Source organism: Anolis carolinensis, chromosome 2, assembly GCF_035594765.1.
Source record: "Anolis carolinensis isolate JA03-04 chromosome 2, rAnoCar3.1.pri, whole genome shotgun sequence".
NCBI classification, from domain to species: Eukaryota; Metazoa; Chordata; class Lepidosauria; order Squamata; family Dactyloidae; genus Anolis; species Anolis carolinensis.
The window spans coordinates 170,101,180-170,125,265 of record NC_085842.1 but is presented as its reverse complement, the minus strand read 5'-3'; the positions used below and the strand labels follow the sequence as shown (position 1 = coordinate 170,125,265).

Here is a 24,086-nt window from a genome sequence, read left to right as displayed (position 1 = left end):
TTAATTTACAAGAACTTCCATCATCACCAGGTGGCATGATTAATAGAGTTGGGAGAGACTACCAGGGCCATGTAAGAAGCACTCCAGACAGATGGTCATTCAATCTCTATTTAAAAACCTCCAGAGAATGAGACTCCACCACATTCTGAGCCAGTTTCTTGCAAACAGGTCTTACCATCAGAAAGTTTTATGAAATATAGTCTAGCAACATGGAGAGAGGGCTGAAGGTGCCCAACACCTGCGTTAAATTGTCATTCACTCCCCAGAGCTCATAATAATGTGATAACATCCCACAAAAATCCATGGATGCTCAAGTCCCATTATATACTATGAAGTAATACAATGACGTCCCTTATATAAAATGGCAAAATCAAGGCAAACTTTTTCAATTTTGGGAGGGAATATTTTCAAGCCATAGACTGTAGAATTAAAACTTGTGCGCCAGCTGCTCCCATACCTTGAGAAGCCAGACTTGGCCATGGTAGTCCATGCTCTCATTACATCTCGAATAGACTACTGCAACATACTTTACATGGGGCTGCCATTGAAGACTGTCCAGAAGCTCCAAGAAGTCCAATGGGCAGCAGCCAGATTCCTTACTGGAGTGGCGTACATGGAACACACAATCTCTCCACTGTGTCAGCTCCTCTGGCTGCCAGTCTGCTACTGGGCCCAATTCAAAGTGTTGGCTTTGGCCTATAAAGCCCTAAACCAGGTATAGGCAAACTTTCTAACTTGAGGGCCACATGATGGGCCAGGAGAGAGGGATTCTCCCTAAATCCCCTCCCTGCCCTTTCCTCCCCTTCCTCCTCCCTTTTTGGAGACAGAAAGTGAAAGAAAGATGGGAAACATTCGGATCCCCAAAAGGATTGGCCTTCATCAGGATGAGATGATGGATGAAATATATAATCCTAGAATCCTAGAGTTGGAAGAGATCCCCAAGGGCCATCTAGTCCAACCACCTGCCATGCAGGAAGGCACAGTCAATGTACTCCCAATAGATAGTGTCTGCAGAAAAGCCTCCAGAGAAGGAGACTCCACCACACTCCGTGGTAGCCTATGCCACTCTTCAGGAAGTTCTTCCTAACCTTTTCAGTCAAATCTCTTTCCCTGCCATTTGAACCCATTGCTCCCATGTAACCTGGTCTCTAGAGCGGCAAAATGTCAGTTTGCCCCCTCCCTCCTCCTCTATGGGACATCCTTTAAAATCTTGAAACATGGTTCTCATGTTCCCTCTCTACCTTCTCTTCTCTCAGCTAAACATCCCCCAGGAGGAAAGGAGGAAGGACAAAAGGGTACGATGGAAGGAAGGAAGAGAAGGAGGAAGGAAAGAGAAAAGGAAGGAAGGACAAAAGGATAGAAAGGAATGGAGGAAGGGAGAAAGAAGGAGGGAAGGGAGGGACGGAGGTAGGAAGGAAAGCGAGAAGGAAGGATAGGATGGTGAAAGAGATGAGAGCCTGGGAAAAGAGCCCAAAGGGCTGCATCCTGCCCCCAGGCCTGGGTTTGCCCATACCTGCAAACGGTTTTGGCCCAACTTACCTGTCCAAATGTATCTCTCTCTATGAGCCAGTTAGTGTGTTAAGATCTGCTGGGGAGGCCCTTTTTGTGGTCACACTTCTTTAGCAAGTGCGATTGGTGTAAACAAGAGACAGGGCCTTCTCAGTGGTGGCCCCTTGTCTGTGGAACTCCCTCCCCAGTGACAGACTGGCCCCTTCCCTCTTGGTCTTCAGAAAAAAGCTAAAGACCTGGCACTGTGCACAGCATTCAGGAGTAGTGTAAAGGGCAATATGGAATCCAGCCTCAATAATGATTATGAGACTAGGCACTATATTTTAAATACATTTTATTGTATCTATATGTTTTAACTGTTTTATAATTCGAAATGTTATATTTGTGTATTTGTATGTATAATGCGGCATTACATTTTGCCATAATTTTAAACTGCTCTGAGTCCCCTTCAGGGTGAGAAGAGCAGGGTATAAATATAGTCAATAAATAAATAGAAGCCACGAATACAGAATCTATGGATATGGACAATTTACTGAATGGTAATAATTAATATGTTTATGAATAGCCCCATTCAATTTTTTATTAACAAAAATATGGAATTCTTGTTAAAATGGTTAATGATATTTGAATATATGAAAGACAGGCAAATAAAAAATAGGGTATTTAATGAAACTTTTTAGGTTACAAAGGTTAGACCTAAGATTATATAATGATGTGCCAGATAATCTATCAATTAATTCAACTGATTAGAAATGTTATGAAAGCTGGATTTAGATAGTTTGAAGGAACAACACATGTATTGTTGGGTATTAAACTGTACAGCTTTAAAACATTCTAAATATTTATGTTGTGGTGCACTCATGAAATATGTGCCATATATATATTTTAAAGGGATGGATGAAGTATTGCTAAATATTAATAAACAAATTAATAATGGATAAATGATATACATTTTTCAGAGTCTCATCTTGGGCGAAGATGTTTAATAGCTTGCTTAAATTATATTGATGCTAATTTTAATCAGCGATTTTGCTGAGTAAAAGTCCTACTGAACACAGTAGGACTCATTTCTGAGTAAACATGTATAGACTTCCAATGCTCAATTTTTATAATATCTGAATTTTAAACTAAAAAAATATCCTGGTTGTCTAAATAGGTAGCCCAGCAGTAAGGGGTATAAATATGAAATGCTGAAACTCAAAGCTGTGTTCGATTTGTAACTAATTCTGGGTAAATTAAATTCTGTGGGATTTGCTTTCATGCAACTCTACTGAGATTGCATTACATAGAACAATATACATTTTGTGTCATTCAGTGGAAGCATACTTTTGTACACTCCTTCATTTCCTCCAAATATTTATTTTATACAGGGATACAGTAGTGTTACGAGAGGGATAACAGTGAGTACAGACTAAACCGGGTGGCACCATCAGAGGCAGAGACACCAAAATGACAAAATTTTCTGCCATGTTTCAGCAAAACGTATTTTTAAAAAGAAAATCTTGTAGTGAGATATTAACTGTGAAAACATTTTTATCAGTCCAGCTTACATGCACTCTATCCATATACTTATCAGGCTAATACTCAATCCTAATTTACCTTCTTCATTTTTAACATGTATGTACTCCAGAAAGAAACACTTTTCATAGCCTGGCTTATAAGTACCATACTAATACACTCAGAAGGGTAAAAGTCCATGCTAATTTATTTTTTTGAAATGTGTAGTGTGCATATACCCCCATTAGAGTTGTTATTACAACCCTTGGGTTTGTCTACACCAGTGGTTCCCAACCTGTGGTCCGTGAACCAGTAGTTCACAAGAACTAAAATATGGTCTGTGGCCTCATTGTTACTACTACAGATAATAGCACAGCCCAACAAAAAAATTTTTCTTGGTGTCTTCGTTTTTAGGGCTGTTATTTGGGGTGATGATTCAGAAAATTGCATTGTATAGACCACATCCGCTCTATATTATTAAATATGGTTTTCTGTGGGCAAGCAGATGGAGACTACTGGATGATATATGTTCTGTATTAGAAACTAGAGCTGATATGGTCTGTCCAAAGCAATTTTCTGAATTAGTACCCCAAATAATCAAACTGAAACTAAAGTTGACCAAAAACTGATTTGTAACCCTTTTGATACTAACGTTGGAGAGTGGTCCCTGGTCAAGTGGTCTCTGGTAAAAAAAAAGGTTGGGAACCACTGGTCTACATGCACTACAAGCATATAGAGTTTTTTGCTGCTTTTTTCAATGGCTGATTTTGTCAGATTTGTGGGCATTTTAGCTACAATACTATCTGGTACAGGATGAACTCCATGGTGGTGAAGTCATGAGTTACTGCATCAAGTAGCACCAGCTTTTCGTGATACCAAAGAAGGGACATTATGATTAGTCTCATGTTGTCCCATTTTTCCTTTGTTATATGTCTGAGTTTCTCTCTAATCTTCCCATTTTCCTCTTTTACTTTAGTTGCTACAAACCTATAGTTCCAAATGCCAAATAGTTTGCAGTTAATTAACTCTGCAGGAGGAGAAGACAGGAGAAGGCAGAATATTGCTTTTCTCTCCAGGGTCAGGCAAAAGCAAATCACTAAGCACCTCCTGGCTTGGATATGTCTCTCCCCTCTACTCCTGATGTCAAAATAAAAGAAAAAGGCCAGTTGAGATGGACTCCTCCCCTCCAGATAGTCCAGTAACAAGTCCAGAGTCACCACAGGCCAAGTCTACCATGAGGAAGTTCCTCCTAATATTTAGTAGACTTGAGCCCGGATTGGTTTGGTCTACTATCCATAACAGCAAGGGCCCAGCTGTCACAGATTTCTATCTGAAAAGGGCCCTATTTGGCATCACAGTTGAATCTTTTTTATTTTTTCTTTATATTTCTGATTCTTTTTATTTAGTGGGACTGATTGGGAGTTGAGGACCTGAGAGATGGTGGGTGGTACGCACATGTGCGTGCATTTGATGGCTTGGAGAGTCACCCTTTTGGATTCTTTTTCTCCTTCCCTTCCTCTCCTTCAGAAAATGATTCTAAAAGAAAATAATAATAATAACACAACACACCAGACATCACAGTTGTGGAAAAGAAAAAGGTTTGGATCATTGATGTTGCCATCCCAGGTGACAGTCGCATTGACGAAAAACAACAGGAAAATCTCAGCCACCATCAGGACCTCAAGATTGAACTTCAAAGACTCTGGCAGAAAACCAGTACAGGTGGTCCCGGTGGTGATTGGCACACTGGGTGCCATGCCAAAAGATCTCAGCTGGCATTTGGAAACAATAGACATTGACAAAATTACGATCTGCCAACTGCAAAAGGCCACCCTGCTGGGGTCTACTTGCATCATCCGAAAATACATCACACAGTCCTAGACACTTGGGAAGTGTTCGACTTGTGATTTTGTGATATGAAATCCAGCATATCTATCTTGTTTTCTGTGTCATAATAAAATAATAATAATAATAATAATAAATAGTAATCCTAGCAAACAAAAAGAGAACCCTACCTCTCCTCTAGAGTAGAAAGTCCAAACAGCTTTAAGGAAGCAAAACCCAAACAGAAAGGAGATTTCAGGCAAGAGAGGGGATTTTTAAGGCAGCGCAGGGAGGATAGCTCTACTGAACATTGCTCTTCCTTCCCTGGGCCGCCTTAAAATGCCTTGGAAAGCTGTGTGGCATGCTGCTGCTGCTAGAAGAGAAAGCGCATGTGTCTGCCTCTCTAGAGTAAAAACAGCTTTAAGAAGCATTAAACCCAGTCTCTTCCTTCTACAAACAGAAGGGAAAGGTTCCAGAAAGAGTGGTATCTTTATCTTTAATCTGATGCTTTTTTAAATCCAGGTCTTAATGAAGGATATGGAAGGGGAGCCTGTGGGAAGTTCCCCCCCCCCCTTCCATAATGGGTTGTATGGGGTATTTTCTTAATCCCGTTGCTGACACCCAGGTTCCTCTGAAGGGAAGAAAGGAAAAGCTCCCAGGGGAAAGAGGAGCCTCAAATGTTGCCCATTGTTGCAAACGGACCAAAAAGAGTTCCTTTTTTTAGTTGCAGAACAAAACCGACTATTCAGCAATGTGCCCGTTTTTGGAAGATGAGTGAAAACGAATATGGGGGGCTTCCGATATCCAGCAAGCTGAAATGGATAATGATTCATTCAAAATGCACAAACCTATTATTTAGATGAAATCTCTTTTCCTGCATTTTGAATCAGTTGCTGTGTATCCTCTTTTTTCCTTTTTTTTTTTTTTTTGTCTGAGACCATCAGAAGCACATTTGTCAAGAAAAAAAGTGTGTGTGTGCTTCTTAGTGATTGCTGTCTGGATCTTGAACTCTTCATCAAGGAAAGTTGGATCAGCTGGGTTTTTTTTTATCACCCATTCATCATCAATTAAATATGTTTGTATTCTACCATGATTCAGGCTTTAAGGTTGATATATGTGCTAAAGGCTGTTTAATTGGGGAGTGTTTTTTATTTCTCTATTATCGCTGTGTTTTTAATTACCTTATTTTCATTTTCTACTTTTCTGTGTTTTACTGCTGCTATCTACCTTGAATGCAATTTTGAATGGAATAGCAAGATACACAGAGAAATCACTAAACAAATATGTGGATTTCAATAAAATGACATGGGTATAGAGAAAAATAATGTCTAATTCATTATGTACTACTTCTGAAGAAATATCTCAATGGAAATCACAGACATTCATGCAAACACATTTCATTCACATTCAAATTAATCTTTGAGCCCAGCGAGTTTGGGCTTTTAATGACTGTTTGCCTACGTTGAGCCCCCTAAAGTGCAAAATTAGTATACCCAATCTGTAATTTTTTGAATCTAATTGCATGAGAATCATGGAAGGGATGAAGAATAGAAACTGCAAAAGAGGTCTAACATGTGGAATAAATCTTATTTTTCAAATTGCACTTAAATGCTTTTGCAGCTCCCAGGCTGACTCTTTCATCTCAACATGATACCTTTCCTCTGAACCTCACATCCATTTAGCCTGTTATCAGAAATGGAACAACAATAAGGCGACATACCATCAGTATATAATTGCTTGGGGAAAGCACCTCCTTTTCTTCCAGTGGCAATATTCACAATGCCATCCTCCTGCAGTTGTGCTTCAGCTTCATTCCCTGGAAAGAATCAGCACATGGACATTTCAGAACAATGTTTCTAAGAATAATGGCAACTGTGCCTTTTTCCCCTGGGGAAATTCATAACATTTCCTTATTTGGCAGCATTAAAGCAAAATGCCAATAATCTACATCACCTACCAAATTATGCCTGTGTTACTATTTGATGTATCCCATCTTCAATCCCCAGGCAACCTTCAGAGCCAGCAGCTGGATCGGGCAAAGGTCTATTTTACAAGAAAAATGGGCCACCAAAGAGGAGGATGTTTCCATTCTGTCCCACCAGTCACAGCTCAATAGATTTCCTTTGCTTGATGACCCCCTTTGCCTCTCTGGGGTTTATCTATGGGTCCTTCTACACTGCCATATACAATCCAGATTTTCTGCTTTGAAATGGATTATATGGCAATGTAGCCTCATATAATACAGTTCAAGACAGATAATGTGGATTATCTGCTTTGATAAACTGAATTATTTGTTTGGTTGCATGCTGCAAATCGCTTCTGGTTGTGAGAGAATCAGCTGTCTACAAAGACGTTGCCCAGGGGACGCCCGGATATGTCACAATCCTGCGAGGTGGCTTTTCTCAGGTCCCCCATTAACACAGGATGTCTGCACTCCATACCACTGGAGAAATTAAACTATTTAGCCTGCACTGCACCACCTGATGTCTGCCAGGAAGTAGCAGCCAGCAATGAAAGGACCAAGGCATTGACATATTTGGCCCATTCCCTGTTTGGATATCAGCAAGCACGCCAATGCCTTAAGTAAATAGTTTTCTAAGATCTACAGAGATACTCGCAGGAACACGCCGGCAAGCGAGAGCCCAAAAGTGGCAGGGTAAAATCCGGAACCTCAATCAGTGGTTGACGCCGGATGAGAGACTTCCTCCTGGGCACACAGAAGACTGCGCTCTGGCACCACAAGCTGCAGAGCCAACCTTAAGATATGGGGCTACAAAGTGGAGTCCATGACATGCGAGTGTGGAGAAGAGCAAACCACAGACCACCGATTACAATGCAGTCTGAGCCCTGCCACACACACAACGGAGAACCTTCTTATAGCAACACCAGAGGCACTCCAAGTGGTCAGCCACTGGTCAAAGAACATTTACTATAATGCCAAGTTTTTAAACTTTGTCTGTGTTTTCAAATACTCTAGGTAACAAGTCTGAAACTGCAATACTGAACACCAACTAATGAAAATAACATGAACATATTAGGTAGACATCAATATATTCTTTTTTCATCTGAATAAACACTAGCTTGTCTATGTAGCTAATTGTTTCTGTTTTAATTTCTTCATTCCATAATCTCAATATCTAAATTAAAATCAATGTCATCCAATAGATTTTTTTAGCAAGATAGGCGTATCTATTCCACTAAAAATCAAAGTAAATCTCATCCAATATATTCCAGCCGCAGGATAAGAAGACATTTTATCACTGTTTTTTCACAACTATGATCCATATGCCAACCAAATATTCAGTGCAGAATAGTGTGGACTTGGCAGTGTTACTTTCTTACTTGTAGTATGATCATATAATCTTGACCAGGGCTACTCATAAACTGGATGAAGACTATGCATTGTCTTTTAAATTGCATCTGATCACTTGAAGATTATTCAGTGGTAGGTCATAGTCTAACACAGTGGTTCTCAACCTGTGGGTCCCCAGGTGTTTTGGCCCACAACTCCCAGAAATCCCAGCCAGTTTACCACCTGTTAAGATTTCTAGGAGTTGAAGGCCAAAACATCTGGGGACCCACAGTTTGAGAACCACTGGTTTAACAAAAAATGGGTTGTAAGTACAGTAAACCGAGAAGTAGGAGAGCCATGAGCCATGAATGACATTGTTGATTTTGGGCCAGTTGTTCTTTCTCAAATTGGTTTTTCTCACGGGGCTGTTGAGAAGATGAAATATAGTGGGAGAGGTATCACATACATATTCCAGACAGGGCCGGCCGGACATATTTTTTTATATAAAGCGGGGAGGGGAAATTGCGCCCCCCCCGCCTCCTGCGCCCCGCCGGCGGGCCCCGCCTCCCACGCCCTGGCCCCGCCTCTCACGCAGCGTGAGAGGCGGGGCCAGGGCGCGCAGGCCAGGAGGCGAGGCTCCGCCCAGACGGGGCCTTGCCTCCCTTCCAGCGCGCTCTGGCCTTTTCCAGGGGGCTAGACTGCAGCAAAGGTCCTTGCAGGCCGCGATTGCGGCCTGCAAGGGCCTTTGCTGCAGTCTGGCCCCCTGGAAAAGGCCAGGCCGGCGAGGCTGAGCTGTGAGGAAGGCGGGGACAACCCTGGCCGCGCCTCCCTCGCAGCTCATCCTGGCCCCGCCTCTCACGCAACGTGAGAGGCGGGGCCAGGGCGCGCAGGCCGGGAGGCGAGGCTCCGCCCAGACGGGGCCTTGCCTCCCTTCCAGCGCGCTCTGGCCTTTTCCAGGGGGCCAGACTGCAGCAAAGGTCCTTGCAGGCCGTGATCGCGGCCTGCAAGGACCTTTGCTGCAGTCTGGCCCCCTGGAAAAGGCCAGGCCGGCGAGGCTGAGCTGCGCGGGAGCCTCCCGTGCAGCTCACCCTGACCCCGCCTCTCACGCAGCGTGGGAGGCGGGGCCAGGGCGCCTGATGGCGCCCCCCCCGGGCCTGCGCCCGACGCGGCAGCCTCACGTGGCCTCTATGTTGGGCCGGCCCTGATTCCAGAACTCATTAGTATGGAAATAAAGATTTAAAAAAAGTTAAAAAGTAACGTTTCAAATCCAGGTTTTCATCCAAGTGGTATGAAAAGGTTGAATGTCATCCAGGGTAAACAGGGGAAAGAACTGTTCAGGTTGTGAAACAAAGAATGCTTCATTATGGAAGCTTGGTAGCTTGCTTTTTTCCTGTGTCAAGACAGAGCATAATATTGCAGGCAAGTTTCATACAAAAATGAGGATAATATTAAATACCTAATATTAAGTGCCATGCTAGGCAAAAGAAACACAATTTTCCCATGCTGGGAGAATTAAAAGATATAGCCTTGTAAGGGTGAATGTATGCTATTGAATTAATGCAGTTTAACACCACTTTAACTGCAATGGCCTTGTAAAATTACAAGTTTCATGATTCCATAGCATTGAGCAATAGATAAAATTGTGTTAAACTGCATTAATTCTACAGTGTAGATCAGGGGTCCTCAGACTTTTAAAGCAGAGGGCCGGTCCACAATCATTCAGACTGTTGAGGCGCCGAATTATCATTTGGGAAAAAAATCGAACAAATTCCTGTCTTATTTGCAATGCAAAACAACAACAACAATGAAAGAACAATACAATGTTTAAAAATGAAAACAATTTTAACCAACATAAACCTATCAGGATTTCAATGGAAAGTGTGGGCCTGCTACTGGCCAATGAGATAGTCAAGTGAATTAGGATTGTTGTTGTTGTTGTGTGCCTTCAAGTCATTTCAGACTTTGGGCAAGCCTAAGTCTATAATTTATTAATTAATTATTCCCTACATTTATTTACTACATTTATATCCCACCCTTCTCACCCCGAAGGGGACTCAGAGCAGCTGTATGTACATACAATATATTATATTTATTTATTTATTTATTTACAACATTTATACCACGCCCTTCTCACCCGAGGGGACTCAGGGCAGCTTACAAAAATTGACAAAATTTAATGCCCAAAATGAAATCATAAAAACAAAACAATATAAATAGATTCATTAATAACATTGTTAAAACACATTATAAAAACCTTAAAAACGTATATATAATTAATTCCTTTCGTCCGAGATCCTCGTGCTTCATCCTTAAGTCAGGCCATGTCAACTTTGTCATTTACTCATCAATAGCTATTGATATTATATTATTAGCATAGCGCAATATTAGCATTCTATATTACGATATTGAACTATACCACTATACTGTAATATTATATGTAACATATAAAATATAATTAATATTATTATATGGTATTATTATTAGAATTATATTGTATAACATTATAATATTTTTATCAATATTATATGTATATACAATATATGGAGATGAGCACCACACCCCAGAGTCAGACATGACTGGACTTAACGTCAGGGGAAGCCTTTACCTTTACAATATATTATTAAAACTGATATAAAATATTATATTGTAAAACTGAGGGCAGGGGGCAGGTAAATGACCTTGGAGGGCCGCATCCGGCCCCCGGGCCTTAGTTTGGGGACCCCTGGTGTAGATGCACCCTTAGTCTGGATCAGTACGTAAAGGGTTCTTGCAACCACTTTGAAACTCATTGAGAAAAAAAAAAAGAAATATGTAGTCTATGCTTCATGCTGGATCTACACTGCCATATAATCCAGTTCAAATCAGATAATCTGGATTCAGGGCCCTTCCAGACAGGTTTCAAACTTGAGAGGAACTGTGATATTTTATCCTAGTTTTTCCCAGGATTGAGGCCCCAAACCCCGGGTTTTCCCTGGGAGGTGACCAGAGGTTGACCCAGGAGGGCATGGAGCCAGCCCCCAGCTCCCCATTTACCTCCAAAATGTATGTGAGGAGTCTGCATGCTCAGGCCTCTCTGGCAAAATCTCCTGACACGTGAAAATGATGTGTTGGGAGGTTGGGGGGGGGGGGTAAGGAACTCCCGATTCCCTGAACCTCCTGACGCACCATTTTCATGCAACAGGAGCTTTCGCCAGAGGGACCTGAGCATGCAGCCAGACCCCTCACATAAGTTATGGGGGCAAATGGGGGGCTGGGAGCGGAGGGTGGGGGTGCCTCCCCCCTTCTTCCTTGGCTCCAGGGACCCAAAGAACCGGGATCAGAATGGGTATTGACCCCTGAGATAACATAAATGGTCTGGGAGTCAATCTCAACAGTGTGAGGGAATATGAAATAAAGACTCCATATTGTGATGAGTTCACTGGAAAGGGTTGCTATGGCGACAGCTGCTTGGTTGAGCTAGCCAGCATTCTGATTGGTTGCTCCCTCTGGCTTGGCAGAGGCAGACCAACGGTTTTTTCAACTGACATTTTCAGTTTGTCTTCTCTTCTGGAGAGTGGAGGAAAAGGAGCTGACTCGATTTTTAGTCAGGAATGTAATGGCTGTCGTGCTCTCCAAAGTTTGACTATTTAAAGAAGGAATGAGGCCTATTTAAAAGGACTGTTACATATTTAAATGACTGTTACATAGTGTTGCCCTGTGTATGTGTTTGAACTCTTGAACCTGAATAAAGATACTGTTATTGTTTTATTCAAACCTATGTGACAGCCTTATGACACAGCAGACTTTATCATGATTTAAAGATGGCGATAAAGCTTCCGTTTACATATCTTTATTTTATTTTACATAACCCGCCACAAACAGGGCCCACATTTGGAAAGATCCAGACCTTACATCAAGGTCTGGAACTTTCCAGGTATTTATTAATCTAGAGTAAACTAGGAAATCCCAGTTTATTCCAGATTAATTCGGGTTTACCTGAGGCATTCCACATTTTGGGCCTACCGTGTTTCCCTGAAAATACGACAGTGTATTATATTAATTTTTGCTCCCAAAGATGTGCTAGGTCTTATTTTTGGGGGATGTCTTATTTGTCCATGAAGAAGAATTCACATTTATTGTTGAACAAAAAAACAACAACATTTATTATATACTGTACAGTAGTTGTCATCACAAACCAGAATAACCAATCAAACTATGAACCCTATCAAGAATTTATTATTACTACCATTATTTCCATGTACAACAATCTATGGTACATACATTTACTGATCCTGCATGCGCTGACATTCTGTTTCGCGGACATGCTTCCAAACAAAAACTTTGCTATGTCTTACTTTCAGGGGAGGCCTTATATTTAGCAATTCAGCAAAACCTCTACTAGGTCTTATTTTCAGGGGATGTCTTATTTTCAGGAAAACAGGGTATCTGGAAGGACTCTCAGAAACTGGATTACAGTAGAGTCTCACTTATCCAACATAAACGGGCCGGCAGAATGTTGGATAAGCGAATATGTTGGATAATAAGGAGGCATTAAGGAAAAGCCTATTAAACATCAAATTAGGTTATGATTTTACAAATGAAGCACCAAAACATCATGTTAGACAACAAATTTGGCAGAAAAAGTAGTTCAATACGCAGTAATGCTATGTAGCAATTACTATATTTATGAATTTAGCACCAAAATATCATGATATATTGAAAACATTGACTACAAAAATGCGTTGGATAATCCAGAACGTTGGATAAGTGAGTGTTGGATAAGTGAGACTCTACTGTATATGGTAATGTAGATGGGGCCTCAAAGGTGCCAAAAATCTCTTCAAGTACTTTTTTTTTTTTGCAGGCACACAAAAATTGTTCTTACATTCATAGTTTAAAGCAGGGTGTTTGGTGTAGAGGTGCGAGTTGATCTCGTTGAATCTAACTCTCAGGATTCATCTCCAGTGAATATGCTAGCATGGTCTTATGGGGTTTGCAATCTATCAGCATCTGAACGACCACAGGATTTCTACCTGTAGCCTAAATTCTATTGTTAGTTCTACAAGAATGAATCTGTAATTAGCTAAATTAATATTCAAGTTCCATTGATTCCATGGTTCTATGCTATTTACTATAGCAACAGGATCCAAGCCAATTTTTTTAGATCAGTGAAAGTGTGAAGAAACTATTCTCATGTGTCACAGAAAATATCATCTCTCTCTCCCCCCGCCCCTCTCATTGTAAGGCACTTGTAGAATCACAGCTTTGAAATGTACTGTATAGCATCCATTCGGAGAAATATATTCCTTATGACCTAGACCTATTCCTGGCTATTCTGTTGGTTGCTGACTATATATGTCATGAGAAGAATAACATTGAGGGTCACATTAATCACAGTTGCAACTGAAATCAACAATAACTCTGTGTAGGATTGAATTGTCCTGAAAGCTCAGGCAGTTGCAGTTCTTTCTAAATATCACCTTATGTACAATGTTTGCATGTATTGTTTGCAAGAGATTCAGAAACGCATCTTCATTCTTACCATTATAGTTGGCCCTCCACATTTACAGATTCAAATTTTGCAGATTTCATTATTCATAGTTTTGATTAAAATGTTCTCTCTATGACTCTCTCAGTCCTCCAGAGTGATTCTATGATCAACCCCTAAGCAGAAGTTGCCATAAAATCATGGGGCAGGGCCTAGAGATTCCTAGAAAGGTGTTTTGAGTAAGAAAAATAGCTATTTATATTTGTGTTTTTCTCACAGTGGTCCTGTGTCCCTAACACTAGTGAATGTGGAGGACTGATTCTACAATATTTTTTCACTTAGTAGTATGGGTTGACTGTTTTACTCCTCAAAGATTTTTAGAGATTACAAACAATGTGCTCCTAAATGAAATCAATTGCACACACTTTATGCTCATCAAGATAATATAATCCTCCAACATTTCACAAATGAAAACCAAAGCACGTGTATCCATGGAACATCAGAATGTGGTCAAGATGACAAAAGTTATTAAGAGAGAGCAGACAACCCAGGAAGTGCTACAACAGTTTGCTTTTGGCTGAGACTGCTTCTACACAGCCAGTTAATCTAGAGCCAAATTTGGGTTATAGAAATCAATTTTGCTTCCAAGTGCCTACACAAGCACTCCAGGAACAGGATGGAAGCTGCAACAGATTCCACACAGATCCACTGACTGGATCAATCCAAAGCCAGGATTTTATTTCTACCTCCTCACAGGAGTGCAGTTATAAAACACAGCTTCCCAGTACTTTACAGAAAGCAGAGAAAAGCAAGGCAGTGAAATTGAGCATTTCTATGGGAACAGGTGCTTTCCTTCCAGGGAGGAGGTTGTTTATTTCCTGGATCTGCTTTATCTCGCCAACTGCTCCAGTGTTAGCTCTGTTTACATGAATGCTTCATATGTGGCATTAGGCTTCTTCTTCTTTCTGTGCACTGGTTATATACAAAATTGCTTTAATAGATTTTATGGTTTGATCTGGAATTTATGGTGAGCTTTTTATCATGCTGTTTCTGGCTAGATTAATGCTGGAAATCACATGGGAGGGAGCATTTTAAACACCCCAGTCTCGAGTCAGCTTCAAGATGGATTTTTGTGCTTGTGTAGAAGTCCTGAGTCTATAAAGAAGGGCAAGACTCCAGACCCCTCCTCTTCCCCTCCTGCTGAATTAGCTTTGTACAAATTTGTACTGTGAATGAGACAACTAAAGTAAACTGGCAAAAAGGGAAAGTGCTAGTAAGGGGAATAAACTGGGACATTTTAAAAACAGCCAAAAAAGATGGGTGGCAGAGTAGGTCTGTTCCTGCCAAATTGTGACATTTGGATGGTATTTATTTCTTTATCATGTCAGAAGCAAACCAAGGGTACAAGTTGCAATGTACCTGACATCTGCCGGGAAGTAGCAGCCAGCAATTAAAGGACCAAGGCATTAACATCTCCGGTCATCCCATGTTTAGATATCAGCAAGAAAGCCAATGCCTCAAATCAAGAAATAGTTTTCTAAGATCTATAGAGATACTTGCAGGAACACCCCAGCAAGCAAGAGTCCAAAAGTGCCAGGCTAAAACCTGAAACCTCAATCAGTGGTTGACATGGGATGATACACTCCCTTCTGGGCACACAGAAGACCGGGCAACTTGGAAGTCACTGAACAGACTGAGCACTGGCACCACGAGATGCAGAGCCAACCTTAAGAAATGGGGCTACAAAGTGGAGTCCACAACGTGCAAATGTGGAAAAGAGCAAACCACAGACCACTGATTACAATGCAGTTTGAGCCCTGCCACATGCACAATGGAGGACCTTCTTATAGCAACACCAGAAGCACTCCAAGTGGCCAACTACTGGTCAAAGGATATTTAGTCTAATGCCAAGTTTTTAAACTTTGTGTTTTCAAATACATTACATTTGGATGGTAAGAGATACCAGTCTGTGTCAAAATCCAAAGAGCTGCATTTGTTGTCACTCCAGGAAGAATAAATTGGTATCTGTGGGCTCATGAAACATTAAAGGAATTGACCTGAAATTCCTCAATGACAGGTAGCTGAGTTTCATGACTATAGTATTGGACTAAGTAATTAAATCTGGCTGCTTGTCATTGAAGAACTGCAGGTTATTCCTTCAACATTTGAGTATGTACAAAGTAATTTTTAATAAGTATAGTATTGAATTACTCCATAACTACATCTAATGTTTAGCCTTACAAAATCCCTAACCCAGGCATTGGTGGGTACCTAAGCTAGTAAAACAATAAAAATGATGCTAAAACAAGAAAAGATTTTCTCTGAAATCACCAGGGTAAGCTGGCTTCATCGGGGATCATTGTATGATTTAACAGCAACACTATTAAATGATCTGAAAGGGAAACATACTGATCTTCCAGTGAAAGAATACTGGATATTAAAGATCTTTTAAATAGCAAAAATGGTCAAACCATCTACTCTGATCAGAGAGAAGTCTCTGGTTGAGGTTTTTAAAAATTGAGAACTATTTTTATCTTTTATAAAGAAGGAAGAAGGAGAAATGACATGTGTGGGTTTTGAAGATTGAGTTGTATTGTATGATTTTTTGATGCAGGTTTCCAGGAGCTGTAGCCCAAAAATGTGACGCTTCCAAACTCTAGTATCTATAGTGTTAACCTTTTAGTACATGTTTTGCCCAGAATGAAATCCCACTAAGTTTCATAAGTATTTCTCTCTGGAATACACACACACATAGAGGCAGACTTAACCCCACATCGAATGACATTTGCTAGGCAATTCTTACAAGCATATTTAATCAGAGATAAGTTCAATGAGCCTCATTCAAAGGGAAATATATTTAAAATCAAAACAAATAAAAACCTGGTAATCTTTTTCCAGTTAGGAGCAAGTGTCTGTGAGAAGGAACAAATCTTCCAGCCACGAGGGGAATTCTGCGAGCTGTAATCACAAAAGGTTACTTTTCTCAGCTCTGACAGAGATGCAAGGATCAAGTAAGACAGCAGAGCAGATTTCAGCCTACATTCAATATTGGCTAATTTGTCATATGCTTCCCCCCTCCTTCACTTTCTCTCCTCTTTGTAAGGACTTTGAAGAGAAAGCCTCATTCATTGCCTCCAACTGCTGCATTTTAAAGTGTTACCAACTCCCATCCCAGCAAATCAACTCTGACCTTGTACCATACCAATGTCCCCTAGAGCCAATGCAATGGCTTTGGAGCGTTCATCCCACGGGTCAGCCTGATTGGCTCTGAATCATGTATGATGCACACCAGTGTCTCCTGAGCCCCAGCCCACGGCCATGACTAATGCTGCCTCCTGCGCATGCCATTTCCCAGCACTAGTCTTTTCCCACTTTTGTTCTGCTGTGCCGTCCTCAGGCAAAAGACAGATGGCCTGGCATTATGTCAGCATCTCCTTGGGCAAAAGGTTTATCTCCACCTCCGCCCTGTCCTTTTTCTCCTCCAGGCTGTGAAAAATAGTGTGATAATAAAGGCTCTCCTACTGATTGCTCACTGGGATGCCCGCATCACAGCCTTCCTGCCTGGGGAATCCCACTGGTAATGAGCAACTTCTGCGTTTTAGGAAGCCAGGTTTGGGTGGGATTCTGCAGTGATCAAAGTGAAACATCAGGAGGAGACAGGCAGGGATGCTCCTCCATCTGGAGGATCCGCAGAGCTTGGGGAACTACCCCATATGCTAATGATATATCTCTGGGCTTTGTTCCTTCAGCCTCCCCGCTTGAAGTAGAGAGAATATACAGGTCCCTTTTATAGTACAATCTTCCTTATTCACTAAGAATACATTCCTGAATTTTTCATGGAAATAGGAACCACGGATAATAGTGAATAGTGAATTGAAATGAGCAACTTTAACCAGAAATCACAATAATGTTACTCTGAAAGACCAGGAAAAATCCTAAACAGGTATTCTCTAGAATTATGCTAGGTCCTCCAGCAGATGTATACCATAGAATTGCCTGGAGGATTTAGAAAAATCCTTGAGATGACATATTTTGTCAGACGCCGGTAGGTGAAATCACAGATCCAAATCCCACAAACACAAATATCATTCTGTATATGCATTGTATTTTGCACATGCATTTTAAAAAAAAAGGACAGCATTTATCTATTTCTTTGTTGCATTGTATAAAGGACTCTCTGAGGGGAGGAGAGGCTACTCCTTCAGGTAGGGGGAAATATTTTTAATCCCACCACTGCCACCAAATATATTGGACACCTCTCCACTCTCCTCACGCTCACACGCAAGCACATGTATGTGAGAGGCGAGGGTATACCGTTTGATTTTAGATTTTCTTTTAAAATGGTAGCTGCCACCAACCTAAAATGTCTTTAGGATTTTTGTTGTTAAATGTGTCTGAGGCAAACTTTTCCCATTCCCTGCCCTCACTGTTTCTACTCCTGGCTCCCAAACTGATGTTCACTATGAGGCTTTTCTGTGGTACTTTATTGTTGTATTGCTGGAACTTTTATAAAAGCTTCTTGATGGCAAATATACACTGTGGAGGCTCTTGAAAGTTGAAAATAGAATAAAAATTTATTTTCTTAAAACAGGCGAATGATTACTTCAGAGAGGTACATTAGCGTAAACGGTTACAGACATTCTTCAGCTTAACATAGTTGTATATTTCAGATTACTTCACTTAGTTTCAAACAGTTCCAACCAACCAATCTATCTGTTGGTCACAAAAACCCTCGCTCTATTTGCTAAGAATAGTCACGAGTTCCCCTGGGTTGTTAATTAACTCTAACCTAGAATCCTTCTATTAACCAGCCCAGTAGTGAGAGTCAATCCCTTGAGTTATCTTCCCCTCAAGAGATCCAAACTGCCTGACCTAGCCTGTCAGTTTTCACAGCTTTTAGTTCTCTCTCTCACACACACACCCTCCAAACTCCAAAACCGAACTGCTCTCTTCGAATCCTAAAACAGAACTCCCTGGAGCTCTTTTTTTCCCTCTGCACTCTAAGACTTGGCTCCTCCCATCTGCTCTGGCTGGCCAATCCTAGGAGTCTCTCTCTAAGCTCCTCCCTCTTTCTAACTACACTCAAGATGGCTGCTTGGCATTCCCCTACAAAATGGAGGCTTGCCTCACTCACTGTTACCCAGGCTTCATTCCAGGCCTAATAGGTAAGGTTCACTACACATTGCATTCCTCATTTCAGGCAATGATCTTAACAAAGTGGACATGGCTCTTTCCTACCAGCCTGATATATTCTCACAACCAAAATGTATTATTTATTTCACTTGTATACTGCTTTTCTCACCCCAGATGGGGGCACAAAGCGGACTCAAAGAATTGTGTTGTTGGTCAGGCTGAGAGGCACTGGTCATGGCTCAGTAGGATTAGAATTTAGCTCTCTTCAGTCTGAGATGCTAACAGATAATTACAGTAAGCTGCATCATAACTGCAGTAGGCACAAGTTGAACAGTTCTTACGCCTTTCCTATGTAACAATTATAGCCTTGTATTCCTGATCCCAGGGGTGGCAATCACATGGCTTTCAGGTTCATAACAGGACCAAAAACAGAAACCAGCATGAATATTCCTCCCAAGCATTTTCCATTTTTTTCAATGTCCTGAAGTGTTGCAGAGGAATTATTGTACACAGAAAAATATGTGAGGATTTTCTTTGGCACAAAAACTGCTTTCTGTACAGAAAAAGTATCCTATAAAGTCCACACTACCATATAATCCAGTTTTTATACAGATGTGGAAGGGGCCCCAGATTATCAAAGCAGAAAATCCCAGAATATCTGCTTTGACCTGGGTTATCTCAGTCCACACTGCCATATATACCAGTTCAAAGCAGATATTGTGGGTTTTTCAGCCTTGATATTCTGGGTTATATGGCTGTGTGAAAGGGGCCAGAGTCCACACTGCCATATAGCCCACCCAGTTCAAAGCAGATAATGTGGGATTTTATTCAACTGTGTAGAAGGGGCCTCAAAGTGGTTGCTCATAATAAAAAACATTACAACTTAAAATCTTCTAATATAAATACAAATGTAACTGTTTCTTTGTCCAAAATTTCCAATCTCCCAAAATTCTTCACTGATCACTTTGAAAATTGGACACAATGTGGCATTTGAAAAGGCACATGTTCTCATGTTTTTACATACCTACTATTATATAGATGTCACACCTGTGGCAGGTAAAAATATGCTTTTTAGGAAAAGCAACACCATCTCCTGGACGTCAAAGCATCACACGCTATACTACATAATTTACGCTCAGGGCCAATCTTTAGAATTCTGCGGTTCAGATCTACACATGCATTGCTTCTCACATGGACAATTATATGTTGTGTGTTTTAGAGTCACCACACCAGACATTCTCTATATCTGCTCAGACAATGGAACAACAAAAATATTGCATACCCACAAGCATTATGAAATTACATATACGTATTAGAAACCAGCTCTTTCTCTTTTCTTTCTTTTCCATTTAACCAGACTGGACCACAGCAACATGTGGCCAGGTACAGCTAATATATATTCAGAAAATAAGGGGTTATGGACAAACATCCCCATGTTTTTTCTGTAACACTTCAGGATGTTCAAATATTGGGAGAAAATTCAGCATGATTCTCTTTGATTTTTTTTTCTTGATGTTATTTCCTGATCATCAGAAAGAAACACATCAAAAACTCATCAGAATTTTTTAAATCTCTGAAAGAACAATTGTGAATACACTTTACAGCCTTCAGAAGGCTCAGCAATGCTTCTTAGCTCACCGAACTATTCAGGAAAAAAATTCTTAACTTATAAAGGCTGCTTTGAAAGAGTCTAGGACTTGGGGAATGAGGAGCACAATAGTATCTTCATCCCTTAACAATACATAAATACTTGATTGCTTCTTTGAATGCCTAGGTGGAGGAGGGATAGTTGCCAAGACTGTTTTGGGACTGGTGAAGGTAATGTTCATCTCCTTGCAACACCTGCTTACAATCACACTTTCCTCCTCCAAGCCAGACAGCTACATTCTGTCTCCCACTTTCATCTTCACCTGTTCTGCAAAGTTTGGCAGGGAACGGGGGAGGAGGAAGAGTAGGAGTGATACCACACTGCTCTTATTTGACAGGCAGACATTTCCCAAAGGTCTGCTTTGTCAGATCCAGATTTGTCAAATCAGTAAAGAAGTAATGGCAGGAGCTCGGTTTGCCTCTTGTTATTCATCTTTTCATCTACTTAGCCATATGATTTCCATTTATTCCCATTTTTTCACTAGTAAGCACAAGGCAGCGTACAAAGCTCTATGTCTCCGCATCTGATCCTAGCAGCTCCTCTCATTTTTGCAAGGACGTCAAAAATGCCAGCTTCCCTGTCCTCTTCCTATTTCTCCCATTTGTTCCATAAGTTTGTACCCCATCAGCAGAGGGGGAAGAAGATCGAGTAGAATCTTGACCTTCCCAGGAGATTTAAGCAAAAACAACTAAAGCAGCTTCTCCTAGATCAGTAGTTCTCAACCTGTAGGTTTCCTGGTGTTTTGACATTCAACTCCCAGAAATCCTACCAGCTGGTAAACTGGCTGGGGTTTCTGGGAGTTGTAGGTCAAAACATATGGGGATCAACAGGTTGAAAACCCCTGTCCTAGATGGACTTTTTCATGGCAGTCGCTTCTGGTGTGAGAGAAATGGCTGTCAATAAGGACGTTGCCCAGGGGACACCTAGATGTTTGATGTTTTTACTATCCTGTAGGAGGCTTCTCTCCTGTCCCTGCACAGGGAGCTAGAGCTGACAGAGGGAGCTCACCTGCTCTCCCCAGATTTGAACTGATCTGTCAGTCCGCAGTCCTGCAGGCACAAAGGTTTAACCCAGTGTTTCTCAAGCTGGGGGTCTGGACCCCTGGGGGGGCTGCGAGTGGAGTGTCAAAGAAGTTGCCAAAGACCAGTATTTTCTGTTGGTCATGGGGGTTCTGTGTGGGAAGTTTGGCCCAATCCTATCATTGGTGGGGTTCAAAGGGCTCTTTGATTGTCAGTAAACTATAAATCCCAGCAACTACAACTCCCAAATGTCAAGGTCTATTTTCCACAAACTCCACCAGTTTTCAGATTTGGGCATATTGAGTATTGTACCAAGTTTGATCCAGATTCATGATTGTTTGCTTCCACAGTGCTCTCTGGATGTAGGTGAACTACAACTCCAAAACTCAAGGTCAATGCCCAACAAACCCTTCCAGTATTTTCTGTTGGTCATGGGAGTTCTGTGTGCCAAGTTTGGTAAAGTTCCATCATTGGTGGAGTTCAGAATATTCTTTGATTGTAGGTGAACAATCAATCCCAGCAACTACAACTTCCAAATAACAAAATCACCCCCCACACCCAACCCTACCAGTATTTAAATTTGGGCATATTGGGATATTGGGTATTTGTGCCAAATTTGGTCCAGTGAATAAAAATACATTCTGCATATCAGATATTTACATTACGATCAATAACAATAACAAAATTACAGTTATGAAGTAGCAATGAAAATAATTTTATTGTTATGGGTCACCACAACATAAGGAACTGTATTTAGGGGTTGTAGCATTAGGAAGGTTGAGAACCAGTGGTTTAACCCATTGTACCACAGTGGCTTCCACCAGGGCCAGTTTGGCACATTTTGGAATGGTAGTGAATTTACCATCCAGTTTAGATTTCCCCATGGTTTCTTAGTACAATATATTTCTGATCCATCACCAATTCAGATTCTGTGCAGGAATGAGATTCAATGAACTTTTCAGGGGTACTTTGTGCTTTTCCTGCATGGCAGGGGGGTGGACTAGATTGCCCATGCAGTCACTTCCAACTCCGTAATTCCATGATTCTGTCATTGGATAATGTGGCATGTTTCAAGTAATGCAATTTTTTAAAAAACAATTGGTGTTACTGTAATTATATTTTTAGCAATTTCATTACAATATAACATCTTCTTGCCTTTCCTCTTCTTCTTCCTATCATTGTCTCTACTTTTCTTGTGGCTGCATGTAAACATCCTTCAGCAAATAATCCTGCTGTTTCAGGATCACTGTAGGGGAGTCATTGGATATCACTGCTGTCTTCATGCTCCAGAGAATATACATAGATGAGAGAGCAGAATTATTTCCCACCGGTTTGCTCCTTCTCCTGGCAGATATATAGCACAGCTTCCGAAAGAGCTCACATACATAAAATGGTGCACAGTAGGGTCTCACATCTGGGCTTTAAGCAATTGAGATGTACAGACTATGTGCATGTTGATTATGTGATTTCAAGAGCTGCATTGGATGTACAGTACTCCTTGTGTGATTTGGGTGTGCATAGCTGATTTTTCTTCCTTCAATAATGTCTTGACAGTGGGAGATGTAATAACAGAATGCTGCATGTGTAGATCCAGAATAGGTCTTCACAGTCATTTACAGATCCACCACCAAGATTCTACCTCTGAAAGACAATCATACTTTTGGGCTTCTCAGCCAACACCTGAAACTGGTGGCTAGGATGAAGAGACCCCTTTTCCTTCATCCTTGATGCTCCTTCTTACCGTTCTATCACTCAGTATGAAGTATTAAATAGGCCTGGGTCCAAATCAGCCTGAACAAAAATGATTTGTAGTTTTATGTAATCTCCAAAAACAGAATGGGCAGGGTGTGTGTATTCGTGAGGGAGCCAAAATGCCTAGCAAAACAGATTAAGAGAGCCAGATTGTACTGGTTACTGGAGAGGATAGAGTTAAGTTTGAATATACCTGAGGCAGGGATCAGCCACATCTTTTCTCCCTCCCCTTCCCGGCAGCAGCAGCAGCATCCATTTCTTTTTGGAGTTTCCTAGGCTCCTCCTCCAGAGAGGGCTCTGCTGGGAACTCACTTTCTCAACAGCACTTTCATGGGACAGGCATTGAATAGTCTCCGGGTTCCTCTCGGAGAATGATGGGAATTGAAGTTTCTCTCTGTGTGTTTCTCAGCCAATAAAAAGCCCGGTGGTGTCCATGCTGAGAATGGACATAAACAACAACTACAGTTCTCATAAACCTCTCTTGTGATTTGTCTTGTTTTAAAACATGTTATAAATAATTCTAAAAAATCATAGATTGGCGATTTTTAAAAAACTTGGCAGGCTTGCAGTTGTAAAAGGGGTCTAAAACTGAGGTAGGTTTCATGCAAATAGACCTTAAAATGACTGGGGATTGAGCATTTAAAATTTCCCATTGTAGTAAATGGGCCGAATCTCTGCCAAATGAAAATGGCATCACCCCTCCCCTGTCAAGTAACTTCCTGGTAAACAGAATGAGGGGTCAGCTGACAATGGGCCCCAAAACAGGATGCCTTTGGGCCGAATTGCACATCTCTCGTATCAACACCTCTATACATCCAGTATGAGCCCATAAAAATAAAAACATTGCTCATGGATCTCTGTTCTAAACACCAGGAGCTTTGAATTTGACATTGTCTTGATATAACTCTAATCCAAATTTCCTGAACCACTTAAATGGTAGTTTAT

At 41.1% G+C, this 24,086-nt stretch overlaps 1 protein-coding gene across 1 annotated transcript in view; it reads right to left on the bottom strand.

Moving 5' to 3' along the window:
- Window positions 1-23,460, bottom strand: part of ppp1r1a (protein phosphatase 1 regulatory inhibitor subunit 1A) — a 185,286-nt gene extending 161,826 nt beyond the window's left edge. The window contains exons 1-2 of the mRNA XM_062971066.1: window positions 23,335-23,460; window positions 6,551-6,646 (exon numbers count right to left, since the gene is read on the bottom strand). Of these exons, the coding sequence (XP_062827136.1) occupies window positions 6,551-6,553 (3 nt within the window). The 5' untranslated portion in view covers window positions 6,554-6,646; window positions 23,335-23,460. The remainder of the gene's footprint in view (window positions 1-6,550; window positions 6,647-23,334) is intronic.
- Between the last annotated feature and the right edge of the window lie 626 nt (window positions 23,461-24,086).